Here is a 26,877-nt window from a genome sequence, read left to right as displayed (position 1 = left end):
TGGATTTGTTTTTCAGATACTGAAATAGGCTGCCCAGGGTGGTAGTGGTTGAGTCATGATCCCTGGAAGTGTTGGAAAGATGTGTAGGTGTGGCACTTGAGGATATGGGTTGGTGGTGGGCTTGGAAGTGCTGAGGAAGAGTTGGACTTGATGTTCTTAGAAGTCTTCTCCCACCTTCATGACTGCATGATTCCATAATTCCAATCCTTCTCTAACCATGCTGTGCCTAGTTCTAATCCAGTTACTCCTGTTTCCAGTCTCAAAGTCACCAAGTTTTTGCCTGATATCCCAAATTCTTGTCTCAATTGATGATGCTTCCAGCCTTGAGTCAACAAGCAATTTTTGGAATGCTTCTACTTTTCCTGCTGAAGTCTTTAATGAAAACTCAAAGACCAGTTCCAAGAATATTTCAGGACTTCCACTGGTAACTTCCCTGCAATTCAGTAGTTCTTTCAACAAAGCTCATTTTAATACCTTATTTAGTCACTTCACAGTTATTGTTTTAGTTCTCTACATCTTTTCTAGTGTAACTAATCATTTCCTATTTGGCATCATATCAAATGCACAACTGAAATCCAGATAGACTTGGCCTATTACTTTTTCATTTTCAAAAAAAAAAAATTTGTTTTATTAAAGAAAGGTATCTGGTATGATCTGTGTTTATAAATCCAATATATACTCAAAAATATTGCTTACATTTCTAAACATTTATGGGGCAAATACCACTAAGAAAAGCTGTGTGAGGAGTGGCATTTTTATTTTACAATGTAAATGTGTAGTGATGTTTAACATGCTATTAATTTATTTCCATTTATTATTAGAGGGGGAATTTTTTTTTTATTTTGTAAGCATAAGAGCATGATGCAAAATATGAATTATACAGCCATTTTATTGAATCTTTACTGCTAATGCACGCAAATTTCACAAAGTGTAATGACACTACTGAGCACTTAAGTTGTTAGGCTGTCATATTACAGAAAAATTATTTGTGCTATATAATCACTGTTTTCTTTTTCCTATTGTTTATTTCTGAGCTTACTTCATAAACATCTGTAAATGTAGATGTACTTGCTGTGGCAAATATCTATTATTGCACCATAAACCTGAATCACTTCAGGTCCTTTGGTGCCAAATCAAGCAAAATCTTCTGAGCCTCTCCTGGAAGGTGATACCCATTCTGATGCTGCACATTTTGAGTCTATGCTCTGTAGTTATAAATTCTGTAATTTTGAAGCTTATAAGAATAATGATCAGAGGCAATGCCCAAATCCTGATTTATTTTTTTCCATTCATCGTTTTTGTAGTGCTTTTAAGCTGACTGTGTACCTGTCTCTAATTTTACTCTTAAAAAAAAAAATATTCATTATAGTGTGTATAATTCAGAGACATGCCCAGGGATTTCACCAAGGGATAAAACAGGATGACTGGCAAAAGTGCTTCACTCAATAAAGAAGGGGAGGTGAATTCTTTATCCTTTTAGAGGAGATTTTATTGGCTCCATCTCAGAGCATCACAAAGAAAAGGGAGGAAGAAGGACTTGGGTTTGTCACTTTCAAAACTCTGGTGCTGTTTGAAAACCTGACAGTTTTTACAGGCAATGATGCATGCTGCTCCTTCCTTAAAGGACTAAAAGTAGTTTTACATCTGCTGCAGGCCAAAAAATTTGATGAAATGTTGAATTCTCAATTCCAAGGGTATCCAATAAAACTTGAAGTTCTGAGTCAATATATTAAATTAGAATGTAAGCATAATCATACACCTCTGCACATTAAGATATGCGTCTTCAGAAATATAAGACACTCAGCAATTAAGCATCCCCATTGCTTGAAAATAATTAATTAACTAATTAATTCATTCCAATTAATATTTTCACACATATGTGGTAGCACTGCTGTTAGACTGGCACTTTCTTTCTCCAAAGTCACAGAGACCTATTCCTGCCTCCCTCTTTTACCATCTCAGCTTTGTTTCTGTCCTGCAAGGTGTTGCTGAGGACTCTTGGTTATGAGTCTGTAAAGGACTTTATAAAATTATTATTTTAAGACGACAGACATGAGAGCTAAGCACAAGGATCTGTTCATATGTATTTTAAGACTGTTCCAGCTAGGATTTTGGTCAGTGTATTCTGTGTTTTGAATGGTCAAACCTGTCATTTTTAGTATTCCTTGGGAAATAATTACTTTAACTCCGTTTATGGGTGTTATATATATCATTATACTACAACTCATCTCTTTTTAAGAACTTCAAAAATTTTAACGTCTTTGAAGAGTACTAAAAAAATATGGATGGTCCAGGCTAATTATTTTGTTATTTTTTTTTCCTGGAGATCAAGGCTAATGGAAGAGAAGGTAGGAATGCGAAGATATTTAAATCTCTTATCCATTACCACTGCTGCTCTTCATTCTGCTCTTTCCATCCAAATGAATTACATACAGTAATTTTGGGTGTTATAATAAACAGATAGGCATCATAATAATGTATTTCAGTTAGGAAGAGGTACTTGAAAGAAATTGGTTTTGCAATACACATGATGTGAGACAATCAATAGTGCTTTAGTCTGACAAGCACTGTCAATATCCATTGTCACAGTTCAGAAAGTCATTAATGGATAGTTCTTCAAAAACCAATGCTTTCAACACATTGGAAGTGTTCAGATACACTGTACCTGGCAGGAATTAATCATAGGTAAACCCCTGAGATTATGTACAAATGCAGAGTAAATTAAGAGTGAAATAAAAGTCGTTGGAAGGAATTTGAGACCGTGTTATAGGAAGTTACAAAGTCTTGCCAATAAAATATGGAGTTTAGGACATATTAGAAAATTTTACACTCTGAATCACCCAGGAAACATGGGTGATGTTTTTCCTGGGTGTGATGTTCTGAGCAAAGAACAGCACACTCAGGAAAAAAATTCTGCTAGAAATGCATTGTCTAGATGCATTATTAAATTCACAGGAAGTTATCTCAAACATTTTTATCCTGGCCCTGAAGAGTTCAGAGCCTTGCCTACTTCTGTCAACATACCAAAATCTTGGAGCAAGACTTTTGTAGCTTCACCCTGCAATTTGTTGGTCACTGCTTAATCCTGATTAAACTATAGTAAATTTATTCTCATTGAATCATGGTTACAATCCAGGATATTGAATGTTAAAAAGTAATCATTCATCTCAAAACTTTGTTTTGTGTGGAACTTTATCACTGGTAGGTGTTATATTCATTCTTGCTTTCCATGCTTCTGTTACTTATATGCTATTATTAAGGCTAGATTTGAATAAGGATTCAGACAATTTTTAAAAGCCAGAAAAGTACAGTCAGTTTTTGATCAGTGCTTTTTGGTGTGTTTTTGGGTTTTTTTTTCCTGAGCATTTAACTTGTACTTACTCCCTCTAATTCAGCCAGTGTTATTACAGTGCTATCCAACGATAAGGGCCAAAGATGTCTTCTTTCTTTTAGTCCTAAAAATGTGTTTATACTGTTTTAGTTTTTGTACCCAATCTGAACGGCACTTCCCTATTGTGATTAGCTAGTTTGACTTCATACATCTTGAGAACTGAGGTCAAGATCTTGCCATTATTTCATTTGTCCCTTCATACCTTTCCAACCTGTGGAATAATGGAGGTCTAATAAAGTATCAAAAGTAATCAGAAATGCTTTTCTAGATCTAAGGATTCAACTTACTCCAGCCAAACATGAAAATCAGACAATATTCAGCTTACATTTTTGCTGATGAAGTGCCCTTTTACACACCTGTACTAGCAGAAAAAATTGCTATTATTTTATACTTCAGTCCTTAAGAGTCTTATTTTTGTTTCTGTATAGAACTGACTTCCCCTGTTTTATGTTGTTTGATATTTGCCAGCTCTCTTTCATGTAGGATACTTCTGGCCAAATCCAGAACCTGAAATTTAAAAAAGAAGGTGTTAAAAAAGTATTTCTTGTGTTTTTTGAGTTTTATAACTATTGTAAGGTTTTTTGTTTTGTTTTTGGATTTTTTTTTATAAAATATTTGATATAGCACAGCCATTTTAATGTCGGGATATCGCGAGAAGAATTGTTTGGCAAGAGAAGGAATATTTCTAAGTGAGATCCCAACATGAATATTTCTGCCTAAGCTTGGTTTTGGAACATGCTATCTAAACCCTTAAACTTCTGTGAGGCTTGGAGTTTTTTTCTGGTGACTCACATCTATTTAATAGAATAAAATGAGAAATTCATCAACTGTCGTTTTGAACTTTGTGCCATACAGCAAAATGTGGTACATACAAAGATATCCATGACAATAATTATTCCTACCTCTAGATGTAGTTTTAACACCATAATTGCTGTTTCAGGTATAAAACTTCCAACTGGGTTAATTGTTTTTTAAAGAGAGGGGTGTTCACCCTGCTGTTCTGCCCTTCACAGGACGACCACATGTACTTCACTTGGAACACCTTAAATAGTCAAAGTGGGCAAAAAACACTTCAGAGCCCCCAGAATGGGAAAAGTGGCAGGCAAATGGTGGACCTAAAGTATATTTTCACTCCTGCATCATTTGCATCATTTGGGGAAGCTTCAGGATGAAGCCAACCTTGTTGTGAATTGCTGTGGACAGAGTGACACTGAGCAACAAAAGAGACCCCAAACTAAATACAACTCACTTCACTGTTTCAAAGTACCACTAAGATGCAGAATTAGAAACATCGATTTGTTGTTCTTTTTATAGCACAGCCAAGTGACTTGGAATTTTAGCTTGTCCCTGCCAAGGATTGCTCAATTTCGAACAAAAAATCCTCTGCTATAATGTTAAAAAAGCACCAACCATCAATTGAATGCTAATCTTTATGTTCTATGATACATCTCTCCAGGAATGCTACCATTAAAAAATGTGAATTTCAGTTTTCATAAGTGATGGATTATTGTACCAAGCCATGTATTTTCCAGTAAAGTGTCCTTTTATTTGTCCTGTGTGATTACTAGTTTGTGGAAGTATGTGTGGGGTCATTTTAGTGCTGTGGGAAAATGGAACACTCTTCTGTTAAAATCAGTAGTGAAATCAGAAGCAAACTATGCTCTGATCATTGTAGGCATGTGTTTAAATATTGCTTTCCTTAATTGGCTATGTTCTATTTACTTAAAATGAACAATTTGGCAAGTTTTTCTCCCTTGACAACAGCAAAGCATAAACCATTTTATAAGTTTGGCTGTTAAAATCAGATTTGTAATGTAAACCACAATATTCCAGGGTTGTTGCTGTTGCTTAACCAGTTATTTTAACTTGCCATTGTTTTATAATTGTGCACCTTTAAATGTTCTGGTTCTGTTTAAAACTAATGCAAAATGCCTTGATAAAAAAAAAAAAGGACTGATAATAATGACCATATTTTTAATTTTGCTCTCTCTTTGCTTGGATCCTCTGACTGAAGATTGCTGCATTATAGGGGAGGTTCAGTCTGCATGGGGAGAGGAGGGAGCATGTCTGCAACTGCAGCTAAATTATCTCTTTAGAGATTCTGTCAAAGGGACAATGGACCAGGCTCCTGCCAGTGCACCTTGTGGAGAATATTGTATTTTGGTGGATTGATTAATTGATTAATTGGTTAATTGATTTCCAAGAGAAGATGGAAGTCTTGCTCTTTCCTTAGAAAGAAGAAGCCACCCCTCTCTGAGCTGGAGGCCTTTGCCAAGGGGGTTGCACCACTCTGGCTGCCCCATTAAATTAGTCAGAAATGGGCACAGAGACAGAGCTCAGGACACTGAACAAGAGTTATTCAAGGTGGCCAAGTCTCAGGTGATTTGTTAAAAATCTTTAAAAACCAGCTTGTTTAGGAAAAACTCTAGGAGAGGTCTCCCTATGGCATCTCTGCTACTTCTGGAACAGGCTGAACTTCTCCTTACTGTTTTGATAGCCATCACAGTGCCCTGTAAGCACCTCAGCAGAGAAAAAGTTAAATTTATGCCTTTGAAACCTCCTCCAGGGGATTTTCTGCAGCTGGATTCTATGTCTTTTTGACACAGAGCAGGAATAAATTGCGCTCAAATTGTTTCTCAGTTTGGTAAATGCTTAAATATAATAAAATATAATCATTAGGACGGGAATACTTTTCTTTCCATAAATTAATGCGTCTTGCACACATTTCGTGGCACGCAGCCATGTTTTCTATAACTGCATTAAATATATATATATAACGCTTAATCCATCTTGGCAAGAGCACCCAGTCCTTCTCTGGTGGTGTGGCCATCCATCCCTCTCCCATTGCTAGGAGTGCACAGCTAATAGTGCGTAGCGCGCTCGGAGCCCGGAGCTGGAGCTGAAAAATCACCCATGTGAAACTTGTGGGATCCGTGAACACTTCATGAGCAAACTGGTCGCCATCCAAATACTTATGGGCAATAAATAACCGAGCTCTGCGCGTAACCCACGGGGTGAACTCGTCGTGTTTATTCACAAAAGTATTCATCAGATGGTTTGCAGTGTCCAACCGGCCACGCTGCTGACCTACCGCATGACTGGGGTCTTACCAGGGTGGTTGTGGCCATGCTTTTCTCAGGATATCTCAGAAACCTACTGTTAATTCAGAAATATCATTTCACTAAAAATTTCTCTCTTGATTTCCTTCAGTTTTCAGGCTGAACTACAGTGCCTCTGACACAAATGACAGAAACAGAATTAAAAGCAGATTAAAGAAGTTCATCTCCCGAAGACCCTCCTTGAAAACATTGCAAGAAAAGGGACTTATTAAAGGTGTGTTCAGTCTTCTATTCTTCTTTTTGGTGTAAAAATTTAAAAAATCACAAATTAATATTTGACTCAGTACATTGGACAAGCACTTCTTAAATATGGTTTTGTTGCTGTGTCTCATAACACACTGGAGAACTATAAAGAAAAAAAGAATCAATGTATGGTTCATCTACCTCTGTGATATCTGACTGCTCCTGCAATTTTTCTGCTTTGGTGTGCAAGTGGTAAAAGCTCCTCAATTTAACACCACAAACAATGCAAATCAAGATGCTGCACAACTCCATTTCCTTTTAAGAAAAGAATATCAATATAGTTTTATGTTTTAGAACCTAACATAGGACCCTCAGATGCTGTGCTGACTAATTTGTTGAAAGACTTTCTGCTGTTTTCTCTCATTATTTTTCTATCTCACCAACAAAATCCATTTTTAACAATTTGAAATACATGTCAACGAATAAGAAATGCTTTGAATCTGTGGTTTTTTTTTTTTTCCTGTTCCAATTTCTTGCTAAGCTGGTCAGCCATCACATATTCTTAAAAAATTGTTTCTTTGATAAAACGTGTTTGTTAGTTTATCCAAGAAGTGTTTCACTGAGAAGCTGGTAGTTAACTTGAAGGCAGTAGCATTCTGACCACTAACATCCGAGCAAAGCTGTGCTTTTAAATATTGTCTGGAATAATACTTGAAAAATTTACGCACTCCCAAATTATTATGTGTGAAACCCACAACTGCACATGCAAATTGACTAGGAAGAGGCATTTTGCCAGCCACCCCTGTCAATCTCTGGAGTGTGGGTTTTCCAGTGGTGTGTCAAAAATGGCAAGGGGTGTTCCTAGTGTGTATTAAACTTGTCTGTCCTGAGCCAAGAGATTGACCCCAGCCAGAATAAGCTAAAGCAGCCTCAAGAGTTCAACACCAGCTGGGCCCATGTCTGGAGAGAAGATTTGATGAATTAAGTTCTTATGTTTTAGATACGTGCAGAGATGCTCAGTGCAGTGCTGTTTACTGTAAGGAAATCTTCATTATATGAAACCACAACGTGCCTCAGTTTTGGGGTGCTGCTTCCAGCTGACACAGAAACCTTGAAAAAATGTCATTTGTATGTCAATATGTGTTTATGAGGTGTGCACACCTGCACACCAAACTTTCAGGATCTGTCCTTATACATTTTTAGTAACTGATTTCAATACTTCAGAGGGTTTTGCCTTTTTGAAGTACTTTTGGAGTTGAGGGTGGGATTTGAATGCATCCTGTTAGTTTGTTTCAGTTATTACAGTAAAAGAGGAGTAATTTAAGCCTTTTAATTTCTGGATTTAAGGGTTGGAGGTTTATTTGCTTAATAAAGTGTGGCTGATGAATCTCCTGCAGTGTTACATAGGGATCAGATGTGATCCCTGCTAACAGATCCAGATTCATTAGCATAACTCAAATCCACCCTCTAATATATCTCTCTAGGAAAGCCAGATGAATTTGGGTTTGGCTAGAGCTGCATTAAACTCTTGATTCATCAGCATAACTTGGTTCTACCTGGGATGCTTTTCCATGGATAACAGAGGTGTGGTTGATTGGTGGCTCAGTAACTCAGAATCTGTACCAGGCACAGTTTTATTGCCAAGCTAATGTTGCCATGAAGAAAACACGTTAGTTATCTACCATGAAGTTTCATTAGGATTAGGTTTTGGCCATGCAAATGAGGCAGGGTTCGTTAGCACGGCTTAATTCCAATCTACAGTAAGTCTATGTGAAATGCTCATTTGATAAGGTTCCTTCATTGTCTTCACCACAGTTTATCCCCTTAATCTGTTAAAATGTTATGAAAATGCAGTTGCGGTGCTTATGCAGAGACCACTTTTAAATGTTAATTTTTAGTCTCGCATTAGAATATTTTTAAATCACAAAATTCAACCACCCAGATTACCAATGGAAAGCTTGCCAAATTTTTGTATTATAAGATGCATCTATTTATTTTTCTAAAGGTGACTTAAATGGTTGCAGAAACCCCTCAGAACTATTTATTTGCTTGATTCTTAAGGGAAAAAAATGTTAACCAATTTTTACAAGAAAAATTCCTCCAGCTCTCAGAACATGCCTACGACCTTTTATTCCATAGGGAAATACTTCTGTCAGAATTGTAAATCCCTTAAAATAGGGGCTTGTAATAAAAGTGTGTATAAAGCCTTGCAGGACATCTTGGTACCAAATTCCTGACAAAGAGCTGTTCTGTGTGCTGGTGAAGAATTGATATAAATATCTGTGAAGCGTGTGGTGTTAATTACTCCAATGCAGTGGCACTGTAGGTGCTGTGAAAACCTTCACTTTTCATCAAGTGCTATTCATATTTGCCAGGGGCACTATAAAGCTCTCAAATCTATATTGATTTTTTACATTGTATGTCACGCTGGAACCAAAACTCCAATAAATTTAACACGTAAATTATAGTCATGAGTAAATACATTTTAAGGTGGTAAGTTCACTTAAACATAGTCCTGTGCTCAGTGAGTCGTTGATGCGTGCACACTTGGCCAGGAGACTCCACACATTTCTCCACATTAACCAAATTTGGGAATACAGGCTTCAAAATTAAATAGCAGTTTGATCTCCTGGGGTACTTTGTTCTGCCAACACTGTTATCAGGAAATCTAGAAATTATGTGATTGTCATTTAACTCTTACCCAAACTTTGCTTGTGTAGAGTGTAGCAGATATCCATGTAGAAAGTAAAGTAGGGAGTTAAATGAAAATAGTAAGGAGGATAACAGTCAGGGCAGGGAATGTAGAAGACTGATGGTTAAACGTTAGCTACATGTTGATCTGAAAATGAAGATGCACCGACACTTTGCATGACAAAAAGTTATTTTTATTCTCATTGTCCCATTTGCTTTCTAGTCCTGTGCAGAAAAGAAGCCAGGATGGGAACAGCACGTTGGCTCCATTCATTGCAATGGGCTGGTGACTGGGGCTCTTCGTGCTCCAGCCAGAGCCCTAATGAACATCATCTGTCCTTGTTCCATCTCACTCATGCTTACACAAAATACCCTTGGTCTCGAAGCTTTCTGAAGCATTTCTGAGATGATGTGCAATGCAGGGACATTGTGGAATGTGCTTGTGTCTCTAAGCACAATTCTGTTCTTAGATATACACGTGCACACAACCTAGAAATAGTAAATAAGAGGCATGTCCCATGTCTGCCATTTGAGCAGTGTTATTTTGAGAATAACTGTCCAAATTTATACGCTAGGGCAGGGGTCCTTGGTTCCTCGGCATTGAAATATTCTCAGAATTTACAGAATCTGCACTAATATGCTAGAAAAATAATATATAAATCTTCTCTTTTAAAATGACTTTATAGTCTATAATTGAACTTTGATCTTTATGTTTGAGCTTTGTCATGATTTAGTATTACCCAGAATGAATTGCCAACCTCCAACTTGATGTTGGCCTCCTAGCATCCTGATTTCTGAGATTTTCTAGACCAACAAAGGAAAAGAAACTTCTGTGAAACTGTGATTTTAAAGCTATGATGCTTGTGTTGGTAATACACTATCACAAAATACACTCTCAGCAAAGAGTAAAAAAACATTAGCAACAACCTCATATAAATGACACTGTGGGAAATGAGGAAAATGAAGCTATGCAGCTGGCAAGAAATTTATTTAGGTTCCTTTTCTTCTAGGGTGGATCTTTCTTTCCCAAAAGCTAGACACTGAAGGAACTCCATTGAATGTATTTCATAAGCTAAGGCAAAAACCAAAACAGCATAAAATTTGGAACGGTTACAACTGTTTCAAGATGAAAATAAAAGCCACTCAATTGCTAGTGAAAGGAACTAGCTGTGATTTGGCTTGATAGCCTATAGAACAGAGCTCAGCATATGTTGGTGGTTGTGCAGATCACAGCACAGAGATCTCCAACCATTCCATTTCCAGGCAAGGGAAAATGTCTTTATTCTATCATATGTTTCACTGGACCTTGGAGGAGTTCAATGTAATGAGCAGAATGTTCATGAGAAGTCCAAAAGAGCAGATTAAGGCCCATCTTTGGTGTATTCTGTAATTCTTGCAGATTATGAAGGAATTTTGCAAGTGTTCTGGTGCACATCAGAGCTTAGGGACAGTTGGGAAATGTTTCCTTTGACTTGCAGGGACAATGGGTCACAAGGGTATTTCTTTCTTTGATATGGACATTTGGAAGCAATTTTCCTAAACCTTGTGGATGGCCAGACACTGAACAAAGTGATTTGTTCCTTTGACATGATGCTAAAAAATGATTCAGAGAATTTTTAAATGTCTCATTTTGGGAGAAATGTTTTGAGTAGTACACCAGACGCCCTCTCTTTGAATTCAAACAAGCTCTTGTCTCCAGTAAAACCAGAATTTCTTAAAAGAGACCTGTGTCTGTGGTACTATTTTCCCTTTTTCTGAGAATGTGAAACAAATCTGGCAGCTCATATGCCACTTAATAGTAACTGTTCACAAATGTAATTTTTTTTTTTTTTTTAATTAATGACCACCACGGATCAACGATATATAGTAAATCTTCACATTAAAAGGACTGGCAAGATTCCCAGCTTGCATAAATCAGGGGAGCTCCATTGACAACCTCGCCGACTTCAGTCAGCTGAGGACCTGCCCCACTTACTGTAAAAGTGTCATGGCATTATTTGGAGCCCCAGTCTGGAATCAGCATCACTTTAATGTCTGACTTAATGTGTCTGACTACACACAGAGCAGCTAGAAGAAGTCACCTTTAAGAATATGGCTCCAAATGCATGACTTCCCTCTGCAAGGGTTCACAGCTCTGGTGCCTACTGTCCTATCCCTCTCCTTGTACATCCATCTCTGATTTTCTCTTTTCATTCTCCTTCCCTATTCTGACATTTAAGCAGATACAAAGAAAACAAACTATTTGGATGTTGGTACAAAGCTCTGTTAGTCCAGCAGTTCAAATCCAGATGTTGCACAGCTAATTCTCTTCCTGAAAGGCACAGGATTACATAGATATAATTCACATTTCTAAAAAAATTGGGCATTGTACCATTATACCATCTCCTCTCATGCCAGAATTTAAGCTTCTTCCTGAGACTTTGGAGTATTGGACATGCCCTTCCCTGTTTCTTTAATAAAAAACACTGAAGTATGAGTTTCTTCCAAGTGTGGCCACATCTCATCCATGTACACCCAAAACAGTTAAACAATGACATTCTCAGTGAGGATGTGGCTTTAGTGATTTTGTTTTAATTGTTTCTTTTCCAGAAGAATTGTCTCCCATAGTCGAGATTTCTGCAGCCTGGGTTAGTGGCTTTGCTGCAGCTGGAAAGAGCTACTCAAAAGAAAAAAAAAAAAAGTAGCCCTGTCAGGCTCAGGGAAAACTTGAAGCTCCCCAGAACGAGCAATTCATTGAAGCCATAATCATCATTTTATATTATACAACTTGTGAACGTCCATTCCCTTTTCTTCTGGTGTCTGGTTTTATATCCCTGTGTGAAACTGTCACACACCCCACCATCTCCAGCAGAATTCTTCTAAACGTGCAGATAGCAGGGATGTGTAATGTAAACCATACCACCAAACATATTATGAATATATTGCTCTTCTTAAAAATGCTTGTTGGTTTTTCATACTACAGTATTGACTAACTGTCGGTGTTTGATGTATGGTTTACCAGCCTGATGTAGACTTATGGTTAGAGCTTAACTTGTTAGTTCTGCTTTTGCAGCCAATTCAGAATAACTACAGATGCCCCAAGATATTAAAATTGACTGCTCAAATGGACTCAGTGTGGGAGTTTCATTGGTTTTAAATTGATAACAGCTGAAAGAGTGAATGATTAAAGCTGTATATGGGCATAGTATGCAGCTCCTTTGTACGAGCCCTTGTGAACAGAATCCACTGCATGGGAATTGCCTTTGTTCTAATAAAAGATATTTCTGAACAATTGTTAGTTTAAATTTTTAAATGATGAAACAAGAGCATTTCAGGAGCCTATGGAGGAAATAATTCCTGAGAAACTGGAATAACTCTGAGAAGATAAAGTGGATTTCTATTCAGAGGGGAGCATTTAAAGTTAAGTAGCATTCCATAAGGTGGTAATTGTGTCTATTTCCCAGGCATTTGAGTTAAATAAGCTGGATAAGAAACATAAACTGTCATAACAGGAGGTTAGGAGTGTTGTGTACATCTCTTTTTTTCAAGTCATAAAAGATGAAGTTTTGGAGGACCTTATCACAAATAAATCAAACAAAGGGGGTTTTTGCTTTCCTTATCCCTTTGGGAGCAGTTCTTTTATTTTTTTGAAAAAAATGTTCTGGAGAGCTTTCCCTTAGACTAGTTTTAAAATATGTATACCTCTCCACTTATAAAAGAATAAGAAAATAATATTTTAATTTTAGTTACATACCAATCTTGCCTATAAAAGTGAGCAATTCACCATTCCTTGTGTTTTGAAATAGTGCACAAACAAATCTTAGCTGAGTTTTCTTCAAGTATCCCTGCGCCCTCCACAAGTGTAAATATGGCAGTGGAACTGCTGCCATTCCCATGTTTATGTGCAGGAACAGATCCAGCAAAAAATCAATTGATTAGAGAGAGTCACGGAATTTGTGGTCCAGGAGTACTCAGAATTGAGATTATTTGGATGACTCAAGGGATCATGTACTTGTAAATACTCATGAATTTCTAGAAGGGGAAAAAACCCTCCAAAGCAGTTGTGTGCTGTTGTTTTACCATAGTCAATTTTGATGCCCAGGAAGTATTAATGCTATTTTGCTGCCCTTCCATCCAAGATAAAAATCCTGAGTGCCTGTATTCTAAAGAAGAGATGATCTAAAAGTTAACTGTGGGGTACAAAATGTGACTGTATCCATGCAGTGAAAGGTATCAAAAATGAGGTTTGATATTTTGCTGAATATATAGAATCTGAACCAAGAAATGAAGTAACGTACTAGGTGAGAATTGTAAAACTCTTTTCAGCCTGTTCAGAATTTCCTCCCAGGAATACCAAATTCTTTGTGTTCATGTTGGAGATTGAAAGAGTAACTGTGAAATAATCCTAGAAGTTGATTATAAAGTGGTTATAACACAGAAGAGAAACTGCTGAACAGCAACACACTAATTTCATTTCAGTTCTTCATGTGTTGCCATCTAAACACAGTTCAGTTCTTTGCCTGTTTTGCTTCTGAAACTGTTTACAAGTGTCTTTGTCCACCAAATAAGACATGTTTTTACTTCTTTTTTAACATAATTTACATTGGAGACCATTCCATATTATGCAAAGAATTTGACAGGTCTTTGCTAAAATTTTAAAAAACAATTAAGATGTCAAAAGAGGAAGTGCTAGTACATTTTAATCATAAATCTCTGTATGTATAATTACCACTGAAGGCAGCTATAAATGTTTTATGAAGAAAATGTAACCAGACTGTGCTTTGTCAGAAACATAACCCCAAAACATGTAACAGACTGTTCGCTAATGCTTAACGCCACACATGCACACAACCTTCCTCAGAGCAGTGCTGTGAACCCAATCCTCCATCCCTTCTGCAGCCCAAACTCCAGATAACTTCAATTCAATCTCTGATACTCTCCCAGAATGCAGATCACACACTTTGGGAGGTACTGGTGTAAATTGGTGCATCTCAGGGAGTCCGAAGCGACCCCTGCCCCGCACCCTGGTTCTGTCGCTGCCTTCCCTGCTCTGGGTGTCAGGAAAGAAAAGGCAATCGAGTCACTCTTGAAATCTGAGCTGAGTATGAAATAGTGGTGATTAATGAAAATGAAGCTTATTGCAGCACAGAATTATTTTTTTTTTTAATTGTTAGTGAGGATAAGTTGGTTTTAGAGCAAAAAGCACTCCAGTTGGTTATGGTCCAGTGTGGTGGCACTGGCCACGGAGGAAACATCCAATTCCATGGGAGCTGCTGGGTTTTTGATGCAAAGTCCAGACTGCTGCTATCACCTTTCAGCTATCTATATTATAATTTTCAAAGCCTCCACACCAATTTACAAACCATAGTGCTCTGTTGAAATGCTATATGGAGACTGTCTCTTCGGATAAATGATGACAGTACACTCCTATTGTTTCAGCATTTAACTGGCTCCTATTGAATAGTTCCTCTCATCTGTTTGATTCATTCTGATTTTAGCTGACAACGTCCCTGTTACTGATTGCTCTTTTCATAATCTCTCAAACACACAGAGTGGAAATGAGGTGGAGGAAGCTAATTAGTAATCTGAGGGGTTGAACCTGCTAATACAAATATGTTTCAAGATCAACAGTCAGAGTTGATCAAAACTTTGAAATCACAAAAACTAAAAGTTGCCATTATCTAGTTAAAGGATTGCTTGTGAAGGAAGTGAGACTGATCATTCGTTAAACATGGTGTAAGATGAAATCCACATCAAAAGACATCTTGTATCTCCTCTTTTTCTGAGCAGGCGATTCGATCAGTAAAGAAAAAGATTTTGTGAAGTTGAGATGAAATTGTACTGAGTCCTGAAGATGCAAAGTAATGAAGTCCTTGCCCTCATACAGTGCTCCATGAAAGAGTGAAACTTCCAAATGCATGGAAGGTACAGGTCACCCAACCAGAGGAGTTTCTAGGTTGGACCAAGTGCATCATGTTGAAATTTGTATTCAATGACTTGGGGAGCTGTAGCTCTGGAACTGCCTGCACATTTTCTATGGCAGGTCCAACCAAACTCTGGAGACCTCCAAGCCTTATAAAAGTCAAAATTAAGGTGCAAGTGGCAATTGAAATTGAATCCATCAAGCATTCTGAGCAGCAGATGTGGAGGGATTTTGTTCTGGGGCAAAAGCTAATGACCACTAGGACTCAAAAAGGATTTGGTTCCAGTTTTGTCAATGCATCTTCAATATCTGAGTTTTAAATTAATAGGCAAGCTGAGAAGAGAGAAAAATCTCACCAATAATAATATGCCTTAATGTATTTTCCTCTTGTCTTCCAAATGTAGATCAAATTTTTGGCTCCCATTTGCACTCGGTTTGTGAGCATGAGAAATCTACAGTTCCCCAGTTTGTAAGACTCTGCATAGAAGCTGTTGAAAAAAGAGGTGAGTACCTTATTATTTGATACTTTCTTTTTACTCTAATAGTAATCAAAACTTTAACCTTGTAACTCTGCTTGGATTGCCAGGGTAGGCAGACAGTACGTTCTATAATATAGTTATGAATGGAACTATATCACATTCTGTGTATCTTCATTTTCTTTATATGATAAGACATTAATAGAACTCATTCATGCTGATTATTCTGTATTTTTCTTTGACATGTTGTTGGTTTAGTCTTTCTCTGGGTAAGCAAATGTTAGCCATCAATAAAATGTCAGTAATTTCATTCTAAATTCCCTGGTGAATGTAAGGCCAATACTTTTTTCTAAGTCTTGAATTGTATTTAACCGAAATAAATGTTATTCTAGCATGGCCATATTTTTTTTTTTCTAATGAGTGCAGGTGTCTAATTTTTACAGTTATTTTAAAAGTCATGATATTGCAAAAATACTGAAATGGGTATCCATCCTCATTAAAAGTTTTGATTAATAAGAAGGATTTTCATAGTGTAAAAAAGATGTACTTAACACGATTGCCTGCCTTCCTTTCTGCAGTGTGCATCTTCTCTCACTGAAGGTCATTTTCTTTGGAAGGTGCATGCGGTAGATGCAGAATCTTAAAATGTATTGTATAAAAATGTGAGGCTTCATCACCATCTGTTACAAGTTTACAACTTGTTCCAGGGATCTGGGGAAACATATATCTTGCAAAAGATAGAAAATTTATTTTCAGAATAAGGCTGGGTGAACCCATTGTCACTGCCATATACTGGAGTCTCAGAACAAGAGAGTCCATGAAAAATAAAAAAGATACTTAGAGTGTTACCCACAAAGGCAGAAGCTATTTTAATTCTGCCATTGTTACCTGGTTTTATAGTGAAAGGTGCAATAAAACTACCCTGGAGTTTCAAACTCAGGGAAATTCATGCTTTAATTATACAGCAAAGAGAGCACTGGGATATTATTATTCCCAGAATGATTGGCAGGAAGTCAGAGACTGAAACAAACTGGAGATCGTTCAGCAGGGGGAGATAGTAGCATTGGGTTCTTGTGGAGGGAGGCTGGAGGCTGGATAAAAAAAGGGGAAAAATGTGTGAAGTGCCTATTAATAGAGGAGGAATTGTGAGGTGAAATTCAGAACATGAAAAGGAAAGGCAGAGATTAGATTGCAAAAATGCCACTCCATGCAGAACGTGTCTAACAAACTGCTTGGTTACAACCTCAGCACGAGTTCCCCCAAGAATGTGCTGGATATTTCATAGATGTTTTGGAGTATCTGACCGCTCACTCCTCCAAGCAGAAGTGAGGCCAGAGGTCTCTGCACTGCTGAACAGTAATAGAAGAATTCAAGGAACGTAATTAGATGTTTACTGTCTGTGAGATTGTCCAAAAAATGTTCATATTAGAAACTGGATGTATCACGGTTCCTTCAAAGGCAGTCATCCTTCTGAGTACTGCACTACAGTTCTTGTGTTTCCTTCAAACTTGCTGTAACTCAGAGAAGCTTACCCCTTTTGGTTAGCCTAACATGTAAATAAAAGCTAATCACATGGCATGAGATAAAAATTTCACGTTATCACTATATTTATGAGTTTATATTTGATACGCAGGGTTTTTTTTCTCTATTATCGTTTTCTTGGATTAAGATGCTTCCATTTACTCGCATTCTATTTACTCAGAGTGTTGTTTTTACTGAGTTCTGGCATAAACTATCTCAGGACAGCAGTAATTTATGTGAAGCTAAGTCCAATGTTTATGCAAGCTTCTGATGACATTTTGTGCCGGGGTTGGTATTAGGAAGCAGTGTGTGGAGGTGCCAAGTTCTCCCGGCATGGCTGAGACTCAACAGATCTGAAACCCTCCTCTTAATGGCCAGATATGCCTCCAGCCAAGACACTCAACTGCAGAGTCATGGGAAATACTTATGTACCAATTATGGGAAAGGCACATTTAATGAAAACTGTATGTTTACTTTCATAGTCTTAGTAAGATGGCCTAGATACTCGGTACAGCTGGCATATTGGCTGTGGTAGAAAAGCTTTCTTTTCCTATTTAGAGAATATATCATCCACATACTGTAACTGTACCAAAAAATGTTACGTGCGTGCTGCGCTTCAGATAAAGCAGTATTAGGAGAAAAGACCTTAGGAGACCATCCCTAAATGTTACTTACAAACCATTTGTGCTCCACTGAATGGTTGTGTTCTTAGCTATCAGCTCATGGATTTAGTTTTTATTCACCTACTGGTTTTCTAGTTGTTTTTCTGAATTTTAAAGCAAAATCACTGTGCACAGAAAGTCTAGCAGTGATCTGAATAAATGATATTAATTAGTACATTTTCCTGAGTAGACGAGGTTACACACAATAGCCAAATCTAGCAATATTCTCCCACAGATTAAAAATGTACAGGTTGTCATTAACCATTGGCAAGATTTCCTGTTTAGTTGTGCTATTTTAAAATGAATCTCAAAAGGATGTTCATTCTGAATGTATTCTCCTCTAACTTGAATCAAAGTTTGATCATTTGTCCCCTAGTTTGCTTCTTTACCATTTCAGAACAGGGGTGCTTTCTAAGATCTGATCTAAAAAGTCTCACACCACATATTTATAGATATTGTGGTGTGAGATTTTGATATTTATCTATCAAACAAGGATTCACTTTAGAATGTGATAAAAATGATATGAATTCCACTTTTTCAGCCTCTTTTTGTATTTTTAGTTATTGAAGTAGAACTGTGAAACAGAAGGTCTTTCTCCATTTTCTCAGCCATCTTGCAGAGCTGGTAGTGGAATTTAATAAAGAGAGGCAATAAAACTGTGCCCATTCTTGGATACTTGCAAGGGAATTGTCACATAATTTTTTTTTTAAGGAAGCTCAGTTTTTCTCTTCATTCTTCCTGTACTTATGAATTACTTATAATAATTACTGAATTATTCATTCATAATTTTTGATGAACTTCTAGTCCTGATTATTGAGCTATTCAGACCAGTGCCTCTAAAGTCAAAACTACCTTGGGAAAATGTATTGTATCCTTAGTATTTCATGCAATATCCTAAATAGAAAAATTTCCCATATCTGTGGTGTGACCTTCTGAGGATAAGAGAATAATTCTATACCATGCAGCAATCAGATTGAAGGAATACAGGGACTACTCAAAGATCTCCAGATCTCCAGCATTTCTTCATTTTCTGTCTTCTCAGGGACTTCAGGGGAAAGTTTTTGATGGAACAGCACATTCTGTGGGGTTTTTTTTCTGTTTCTTCTTTTACTTTGCCATCCACACCTACCTTGGATGGACCTCAGGCTTTTCTGGGGCTATCTGTCGACCTGGCCTTCTCAATCTGTACTCCTGTTTATCAATCTGTTCTTCAATCTGCTTCCTTTTCTCCCTGGGAAGTGTCTGACAGGTAGCACCAGCCCCGAGCTGAGCAGTGCAGGGAGGAGAGCCTGGGACAATCTTCCCAGAGCACTGCAACTCACACACTGCTCACTTCTGCCAAGGGTGGGGCCCATTGCAGGACTTTTTTGGTGTTTCTAGGCCAGATATCATTTCCAGTCATTTCTGGAGTCGCCCATTTGTTTTGTTATCCAGGACCCTTTAGAAGTCCTGCCTTTTTTTTTTTTTTTTTTTGCATTTTCTTTTTTAAAAAAATATGTGAAAGGCATGAGTAGAACGCATTAAAAAAAAACAAAAATATCAGTCTGTGCTGTACCTCAACAACATGCCATCCAATACTTCTCATAGTAGTCTTTTATCGTGTGAAAACAGTCTGATACTAAACTCTTTTCCAGGGAAGATCATTTGTCTGTGTGTCTAATGACAGAGTAAATGAACACCCCTAGCAGTCTGCATCCTAAACCTACCCAGGGTATCCAGTGTGGCTTGGGTTTTGTAAAGAAATACAGCCCCAATGCTCCAGGGAAATATAATTTAACTTTCATCTCTCTTTTGAAACATCCTTCATTTTCTCCCTCCATTCCCAAATCCGAGTTAGAGTTCTCAAATCAGCCTAAATGACTTGAAAAACGACACTGCAGGCAGCAAAGCTGGTGATTACAGGTACTGTTTCCATGCTGAGCTGGACGTTGCAGATATTGTTTTCTGTTGCTTTTCTTGGAGCACAGGATGCTCTGACAGGAATGATACACAAAATTACATATTTGATTCAATGCCTAAAAGCCACCCTGGGATCCATAACCTTGCTTAAAGATTTAAGAAAGACCTTTAGTCCACTTCTGAGAAGGTTCTTAGCTTAGAAAACTTTATCTTTCAACTTTACTTCTTAGCAGCTGTTATGTTTTTTTGCAGTCGTTTGTTTGACAGGATCCAGTTATAGGTTCCGATGTCTGTTTAAAGAAACAGGGAGGTTGTTGGCTTTAAAATTCCCTTACTGCTTGTGTGTTCAACATTTTCCCAGGCTTTTCTACATAGTTTGCCAAGTAAAGGGACTGACCTTTTGTAGCAAACACTTTTTCATTTCTAAATGCTCACTTTGATTTTTGTCCCATTTTATGCTCATTCCAAACTGTTTACAACCCACTAAAAATGACTGTGAATTATATGTTTGTGTAATGGATTCCTTTTGTGGTCGGAGTGGAATGTTTACTTTGAACAATTAGTTATCTTTGGGCAGATTATAGTGACCTGAAAAAAGAATGGCTAAAATTATTATAGTACCTTAACTATTTCCTTTTGTTATCTTCTCTGTGTGTCCAGTGTGTTATTTACTGGGTTTCATTGCACTGAGACCCAGGGAACAAATCATGTTAAATAAGAGCAGTGACAAAAACCCCTCTGAGTGTGGGGCTCTTGGCTTGGGGGGCAATCTGGGGTAGCACCAGTGAGACTTCAGAGGGCACCATTAAGCATTTAAAAGCTGGAAGTGCAATATTAAGAAGGCGTGGTTTTGAAAAAAGATTAACTTCTTGCTCTCCAAAATTCAGATTTCTCATGGCCTCCAAAGTCTGCCACCCCAAAGTGCCTAAAACTGATACTAATTTTAGCTTTAAATAACTTAATGTCCATAGCTGTGCTTGATTATGCACAGGATCATTGCAGACTTGCAGATACACAGTCTCATGATGCAGAATATTCAGGGTTTAAGGGAGAAAATGACTTTATGGGCAAAGATAAAGTAGCTTATGGGATGTAGTAAAGAAATACAGTCATCCCAATGGAGAGAAATGAAGATAAAAACAGTATTTTAAACTACCTCACCTCCCAAATGCCATGCTGCCCTGTGACAGAAGGTTGTGTCTCTTTCATCAGTTTTATCTGTTAATCTAAAAGCTAAAGTGCAGCTAAAAGCACTTTAAAACCTATTTATACAAAAAAAAAAAAAAGAAAGAAAAAAGAAAAGAAAGTGATATTTCATTACCTTCTAAATCATATATTGCTTAAAAGGTAGTCAGTATTCTGGTAGAATGTTTACACAGAGGAGAGTTCACTTATCTCAAGGAGTTAAGCAAAGAGGAAATGAGTTTTAAAAAATATAAAGTATTGTGAATATATTTATGCTGCTAGGAAAAAAATGAGTTTTTAAAAGAGTCTAATGCTATCTCATTTTCTAATGAAAGAAAGAAAAGAAAAAAAGAGAAAAAAAATCTCAAACACATCCTAAAGCTGAGGATTCCCATACTGGGGTTGTTGGCTTTGGTATGGTGGGGTGAGCGGATTATAAACCAGTGAGGATGGCAGGAGACACAAAGCTTGTGCAGCCAAGGGATGGATTCACAGCCATTGTATAAAACCAGAAATTTAGGTAGGAAAAGCCCTCTAAGATCATTGAGTCAAACCATTCCTCCACAACTGTCACGGCCACCATTGAGCCATGTCCCCAGTGCCACATCTACACAGCTTTTAAATCACTCCAGGGATGGGGAATGATTGAAACTCCACCATGATTATGATCCCACCACCTATCTCCACTTATGTATGTATTATAATTCTCATTATCAGGTTTGAGTTCAACAGCATGTTCCTCAGGATTTATTTAGCCTGAGCAAAAATTTTAAATTTTATTTGGTGCTCAGAAATAGTTGATTGCCATCCCTGAGGACCTGAGGGAGGCAGCAGGAAAGTACAGGGTAGTTCTGCCAGGGTGTGCTCAGCACCATCTTGGGCTCCCAGTAAATGCACAGTGCTCCTGGGACACTTCCCAGCACGGTTAGACCAAACCCATCAGCCAGAGGCATAAAGGATTTGTTCTGGCAAGGCTTCCCTGAGCAGGGAAACCTCAGGAGACTGACCTATCCTGTCCCATTTTATATTTCTGTCTGAGTGCAGGATTGTTCTCCAACAGCACTTGGCCCCTGAACAGCCACTGAAATGTATTCTGTGTTTTTTCACTCTCGTATCTTTCTATCCTCAGAGCAAGAAATTCTTCATGAATAGCAGTTTGCTTCCTACAAGTTCATTCACTGATTTTCAGTACTTATTCTCCTCTGGAAATGTATTTTCCAAGCTCTTGTTTGATTCTCCCAGGCCTACACATGCTTCCTTGCTTACTCTGATATAATTTTACATTCTGTTTCCCGTGGCTTTAGAATTCAGTGCCCTGAAAGTACAGAGATCATGTTGCTCCACCAACTGATCTGAGCCCCCAGTTCTGCTAATTTTGTACTGTTCATTCTTTCCCACTTTGGGATAATCTATTATGCTTGGATCCAGGCACGCACTAAAAGCTAATACTTCCATGAAGAATGTGCAATTTGTACTGTTTAGCTTGTGATGAGATTCCTTTTATGATTCTATCTTGTTCCAAGGAGGCTTCTGCTCCCAACTTTTATATGCACTGAATGTAAAAGAAAAGAGGAAAAAAAAAGGGGGGGAAGAAAACAAACTGATAGGAAAAAAAAAATTGCATGCACACAAAAATATCCAGCAGTTCAGCAGATAAAGCCTTTTTTCCAGGGAATTCCTGTGTGCAGAAGAAATCTGTTTCTGAGGGCATTGAACTGTGTTTACTTTAAAGTGGCCAACGAGCATAAACTCAAACATACAGATGAGTGCAATATAAAACAACCAGGTTCTGAGAAAAGCCCTTGCAAGTTTGTGATTTAAAATGTTTGGTGCTTTATTACAGTTATTATTATTTTGTTTTTTAATAAACTCTTCTTCTGAGTAGAAATTAGGAGCGGTTGAATTTAGTGCAAACACATTGGCAAGATTTCCTCAGCCATTTCTGTCTTCAGGCTCAGGCAATCCCACTATAGCCACCTTTCTTAGAGTAAGAGCCAGTTAATAGTGTTGTGCAAGGTCCAAGTCAGAGTTGGCTCTGAAGGGTATTCACTCTGGGGCCTCTGTGTCTGCTAGAAAGCCACATTCTGAGCTAGAAAAAAATATCAAGAAGTGTCAACAGGAAACATCACGGAAGGGCATACAAGACAAATTAGAGAAAAGGAGACAACAGACAAAAAAGAAAATAAAAAAAAAAGAAAAAAGAAATAAAAGCCTTGTAATGACAAGGCACAAAAGAGAATAAATATATAATTATTTAAAAATTTGAAAGAAGAGATTCTAAGTTGGTTAGAAGAGGAAAAAAGCCATAAAACAGGCAGGTATTTGAGCCAGTTGTTGTCTTTGTCATAGTTACCTGATACCTGGTTCATTGATTAATCTGTTCCAGAGGAATGTATGAGTTTCTATGAAAAAGAGGGGGGATTTGTATTTTAAGCCGTGCCAGTAACAACAAGCAGACACTCAGTGTTCACCAGAGTAACATTTACAATGCCTGGGCCAAATTCATGCCTTGTGTAATTTTATTGCTTTTACTGGAATTACACCAGAGATGAGTTTGGCCTTTTGCCTTTTTCTAGCATTGTATAATATATCTATTTGTGAACATGCAGAAGGAAACAGGGCATTTTGTCTTCCGAATTTTCCATAAAACCCCGTTCAATAGGCATAATAAATAAAACAAACCACTTAACCTACGAAATAAAAAAGAATCAAACAACGTTTTCTAGATATTAAAATAATGTTAATACACTTTGTAAATCAGTGAGCTGACACTTGCATGCACTGAAACAAAAAAGTCCAGAGAAATTTAAAGCCAGCTGACTCTGTGTGTGTGTGTGTTGCTTGCCCTGTGCCAAGGAGGGAATGAAGGTCCTGACTCACTCCCTGGTCAAAGGCAGATTCAGGGAAGCTGACACATGAGGGTATTCACCTCCCAGCCATGAAAAAGGTAAAAAGAGAGGCACAAAACTCCTCTCTTTTCCCCCTGAATAAGCTGAGGCTGTGAGGCACCATGCCCTGGTACAGTACACATGCCATCACAGACTAGGAGCTGGCAGGATTTCCACTGCAAACCCCTTTTAGTCAGACTTTGCAGTTCAGCCATTAATAGAACACTTTGGGCTAACACTTGACAAAATGAATCTTGGCCTAGAAGAGATGTTCACTCACACACAAACACGCACAAAAATAGAAGTTAAGTCCATTAAGTTCCTTTAAAAGGAAAAGAGGTGTAATTTCAGATCCTTTCAATATCTCTCTGCTTAAATAGAAAGTCGTATTTTTTTTAAATGTTATGAAAACATAATTCCACAATGCAAACTAATCACTTTTCCTATGGGAGGAAAAAAAAAAAGCTACTACAACTACACTATAATTTTTTCAAAAAAGTTTTACAGCAATAAAAGAAAACAGACTAAAAAAGAAATTTTACTGTCCATATGCCACACTGCGGGGTCAGTTTAAAAAAAAACTCGTCTCATTTTTTTTTCTGCCTGCAATTCAAGAGAGCAAATAACTGCAGTTGTATTTTATTACTTCAATTATTTGCTGTAGCAGCTTGTGTTACATCAATGTTTTAATCATATAATACCACAGTCTAATGGGATTGATACCTAAGTGAAAGAAATTGTACCAACAGAGAGCTTCAGAAGGAAGGCAGAGGGCAAAGGGGGAGGACAGATTAAAAAGGAGGCTTTATGTGAAGGCTTTCACTTCTTTAAGAGAAGATTTCTTCAGCTTGTTTTACTCCCCTGAAATTATGAAGCTGACATTACTAGCAATCTGGTAACAGAATTGTCCCTAAATTGGCTACTGCATGATAACCCCCAAGGAACTAACAAGTTTTTCAAAGATCTCCAGTTGTCTGTTGGCTCAGCAGGTTGTTGCATTATGATCAGGATCCGCACAGATCATGGATGTAATTTTATAGCAAACCAGCTTTTTTTGTCTTCACTCAAACAATGGTTTGGGAGGAATGGCATAGATGTAAATGAGAGCAAAATGTGTGAGCACTTTGTTTCATAACACAACAGACCTCTTGGATCCTCCAGCTCCCTCCTTGTGGTTCCTTCATGCACCTTTTGTGGTGTAGGAGGTGATGCCTTTCAAATAACTGAAATTTTTGGGAAAAAGATATTGCAATCAGTAACTCCTTTCTCATACTTATTCTGCTTTGAAATGTATATTATTTCTTCCTGTAATTCCTGCTTTATTAATATAAGCCTGTCCACCAAAACAGATGGAGACTTGAGGGACCTGAATAGATCTATTCTGTGGTCAATTGCTGTGCCTTTCAGTTAAAGAAATGGGTCAGAGTTTTGTTGTTTCAGGGCTTTCAGCTTTATCTATTTGAAAAAAAAAATTCTAAATACCCAGATTTTAGTTCAAGATTTTAAAACAAAAGACAGGAACTTGTTTAATTGCCAAGATTATGGGCTATTAACAGGTGGTACTGTGGCTCTTAAAATCACCATGGACTCCTCCAAACCAAGGGTAGGGTGATACCTCTGAAATGTCTTCACTCAGAAGATAAGAAAGTCCCCCAAAAGGCAGAAAGAGATTGTTCCATGCCTCTTTTCTTCACCTCCCCAGGAAAAATTCCCCCCAATATTTGAAACCATATGCTTTGATTTGTCAGTCCTGAGCTGCCACGGTGTTATGTGACATAGCACACCAAAGCAGCTGCCACCAAATGCCTTCCCCGTGCCAGCAGTAACCACACAATGCTGCTGGAGGTGCCACAGCTTTTTGTTTACTCAGAAATGAAATAATTTTGATGAGTGTATGGTATCAGTTAGCAAGTGTTGAGTTCCTCATGGTGATACTGCTCATGTTGACTTAAATGGAAAAACGGATCAGCTCAGAAACCTTTAATAAGAAAAGTTCCTTCATGTGCTTGTAGTGATGCCCTGTGGAGCCACGAGAACTAAAAATCTGTCAGCATACTTGGTAGGAACTTTGTTTCATGGCTCTCTAGCTCATATGATTGAGATTAAAGTGAACAAAATCTTGGCACATAGCTTGGCAGGCGAGAAGCATTCCTGTGTTTGTGTGTGTGAGACAGAGGGACAAAGAGAGGGGGAAATTTAGCAGCCACTCATTCGGTGTTAAATTATCAGGTGCTACATATTTTTAATAAACCTTAGTAGAGAGATAAGATACATCCTCTACTATTGAAAATTGCTTTCACTTAGACTGTAAACTTGACTTTGAACAAGCGGAGCATCCCCTCTAACCACTGAAAACAAAACCATTCAAACTCTCCAGCCCAAACAAATTGCAAGCCAGACTTGAATCCAAACAAAGAGGTGGAAGGTTCTGGAAGGGTGCTATTTATGCAGGCAGGTTTTCCTACTTTGACACTAAACCAGAGCAGCTACAAAACATTTTATTTAATGCCCTGATCTGTAAACTGCAGGATTGTCCTCACAGCAGTGGCTGCAAAGACATGATATTTTTTAGTACTTTTCAAACTCTCATGATGTGGATGCCTGAAAAATATCTGAATTTGCACACTATGAAGGGTTCACAATGGTGCCTTTTATTATCTCTGTCTCAGTTGCATTTTTGTGTTCTGATATGCCCTACATTAAAAACACAAAGGCCACAGCTTAGAGCAAGAGGTTTCTGTTAGAAACCCTACAACTGCCTTGGATGTCTGTAGAGTAAATGTCATTAATAATTACTGGAATTTTCACCAAAGAAGGAAATTAGATATGGAAAGCACTTTATGCCAACTTCATCTTTCCAAGCCTTCAGAAATACCAGAGGGCCTATGTGAGCCCTGGTAAAAGGGATGAGATTGGATTTCTACCTTCCTTACATCATTCCATGCCACAGTCAGCTTTAA

The 26,877-nt window shown here is 37.7% G+C and overlaps 1 protein-coding gene across 2 annotated transcripts in view; it reads left to right on the top strand.

Moving 5' to 3' along the window:
• Positions 1–26,877, top strand: part of ARHGAP15 (Rho GTPase activating protein 15) — a 322,242-nt gene that overhangs the window by 182,407 nt on the left and 112,958 nt on the right. For both annotated transcript variants that reach the window (XM_064717976.1, XM_064717977.1), the window contains 2 exons: positions 6,602–6,724; positions 15,691–15,789. In XM_064717976.1, coding sequence (XP_064574046.1) covers positions 6,602–6,724; positions 15,691–15,789 — 222 coding nt within the window. The remainder of the gene's footprint in view (positions 1–6,601; positions 6,725–15,690; positions 15,790–26,877) is intronic.

The sequence above is a fragment of the Zonotrichia leucophrys genome, chromosome 7 (assembly GCF_028769735.1).
Source record: "Zonotrichia leucophrys gambelii isolate GWCS_2022_RI chromosome 7, RI_Zleu_2.0, whole genome shotgun sequence".
Classification (NCBI taxonomy): domain Eukaryota; kingdom Metazoa; phylum Chordata; class Aves; order Passeriformes; family Passerellidae; genus Zonotrichia; species Zonotrichia leucophrys.
Note: the sequence above shows the minus strand (reverse complement) of the source record. Positions and strands in the feature narration are given on the sequence as shown.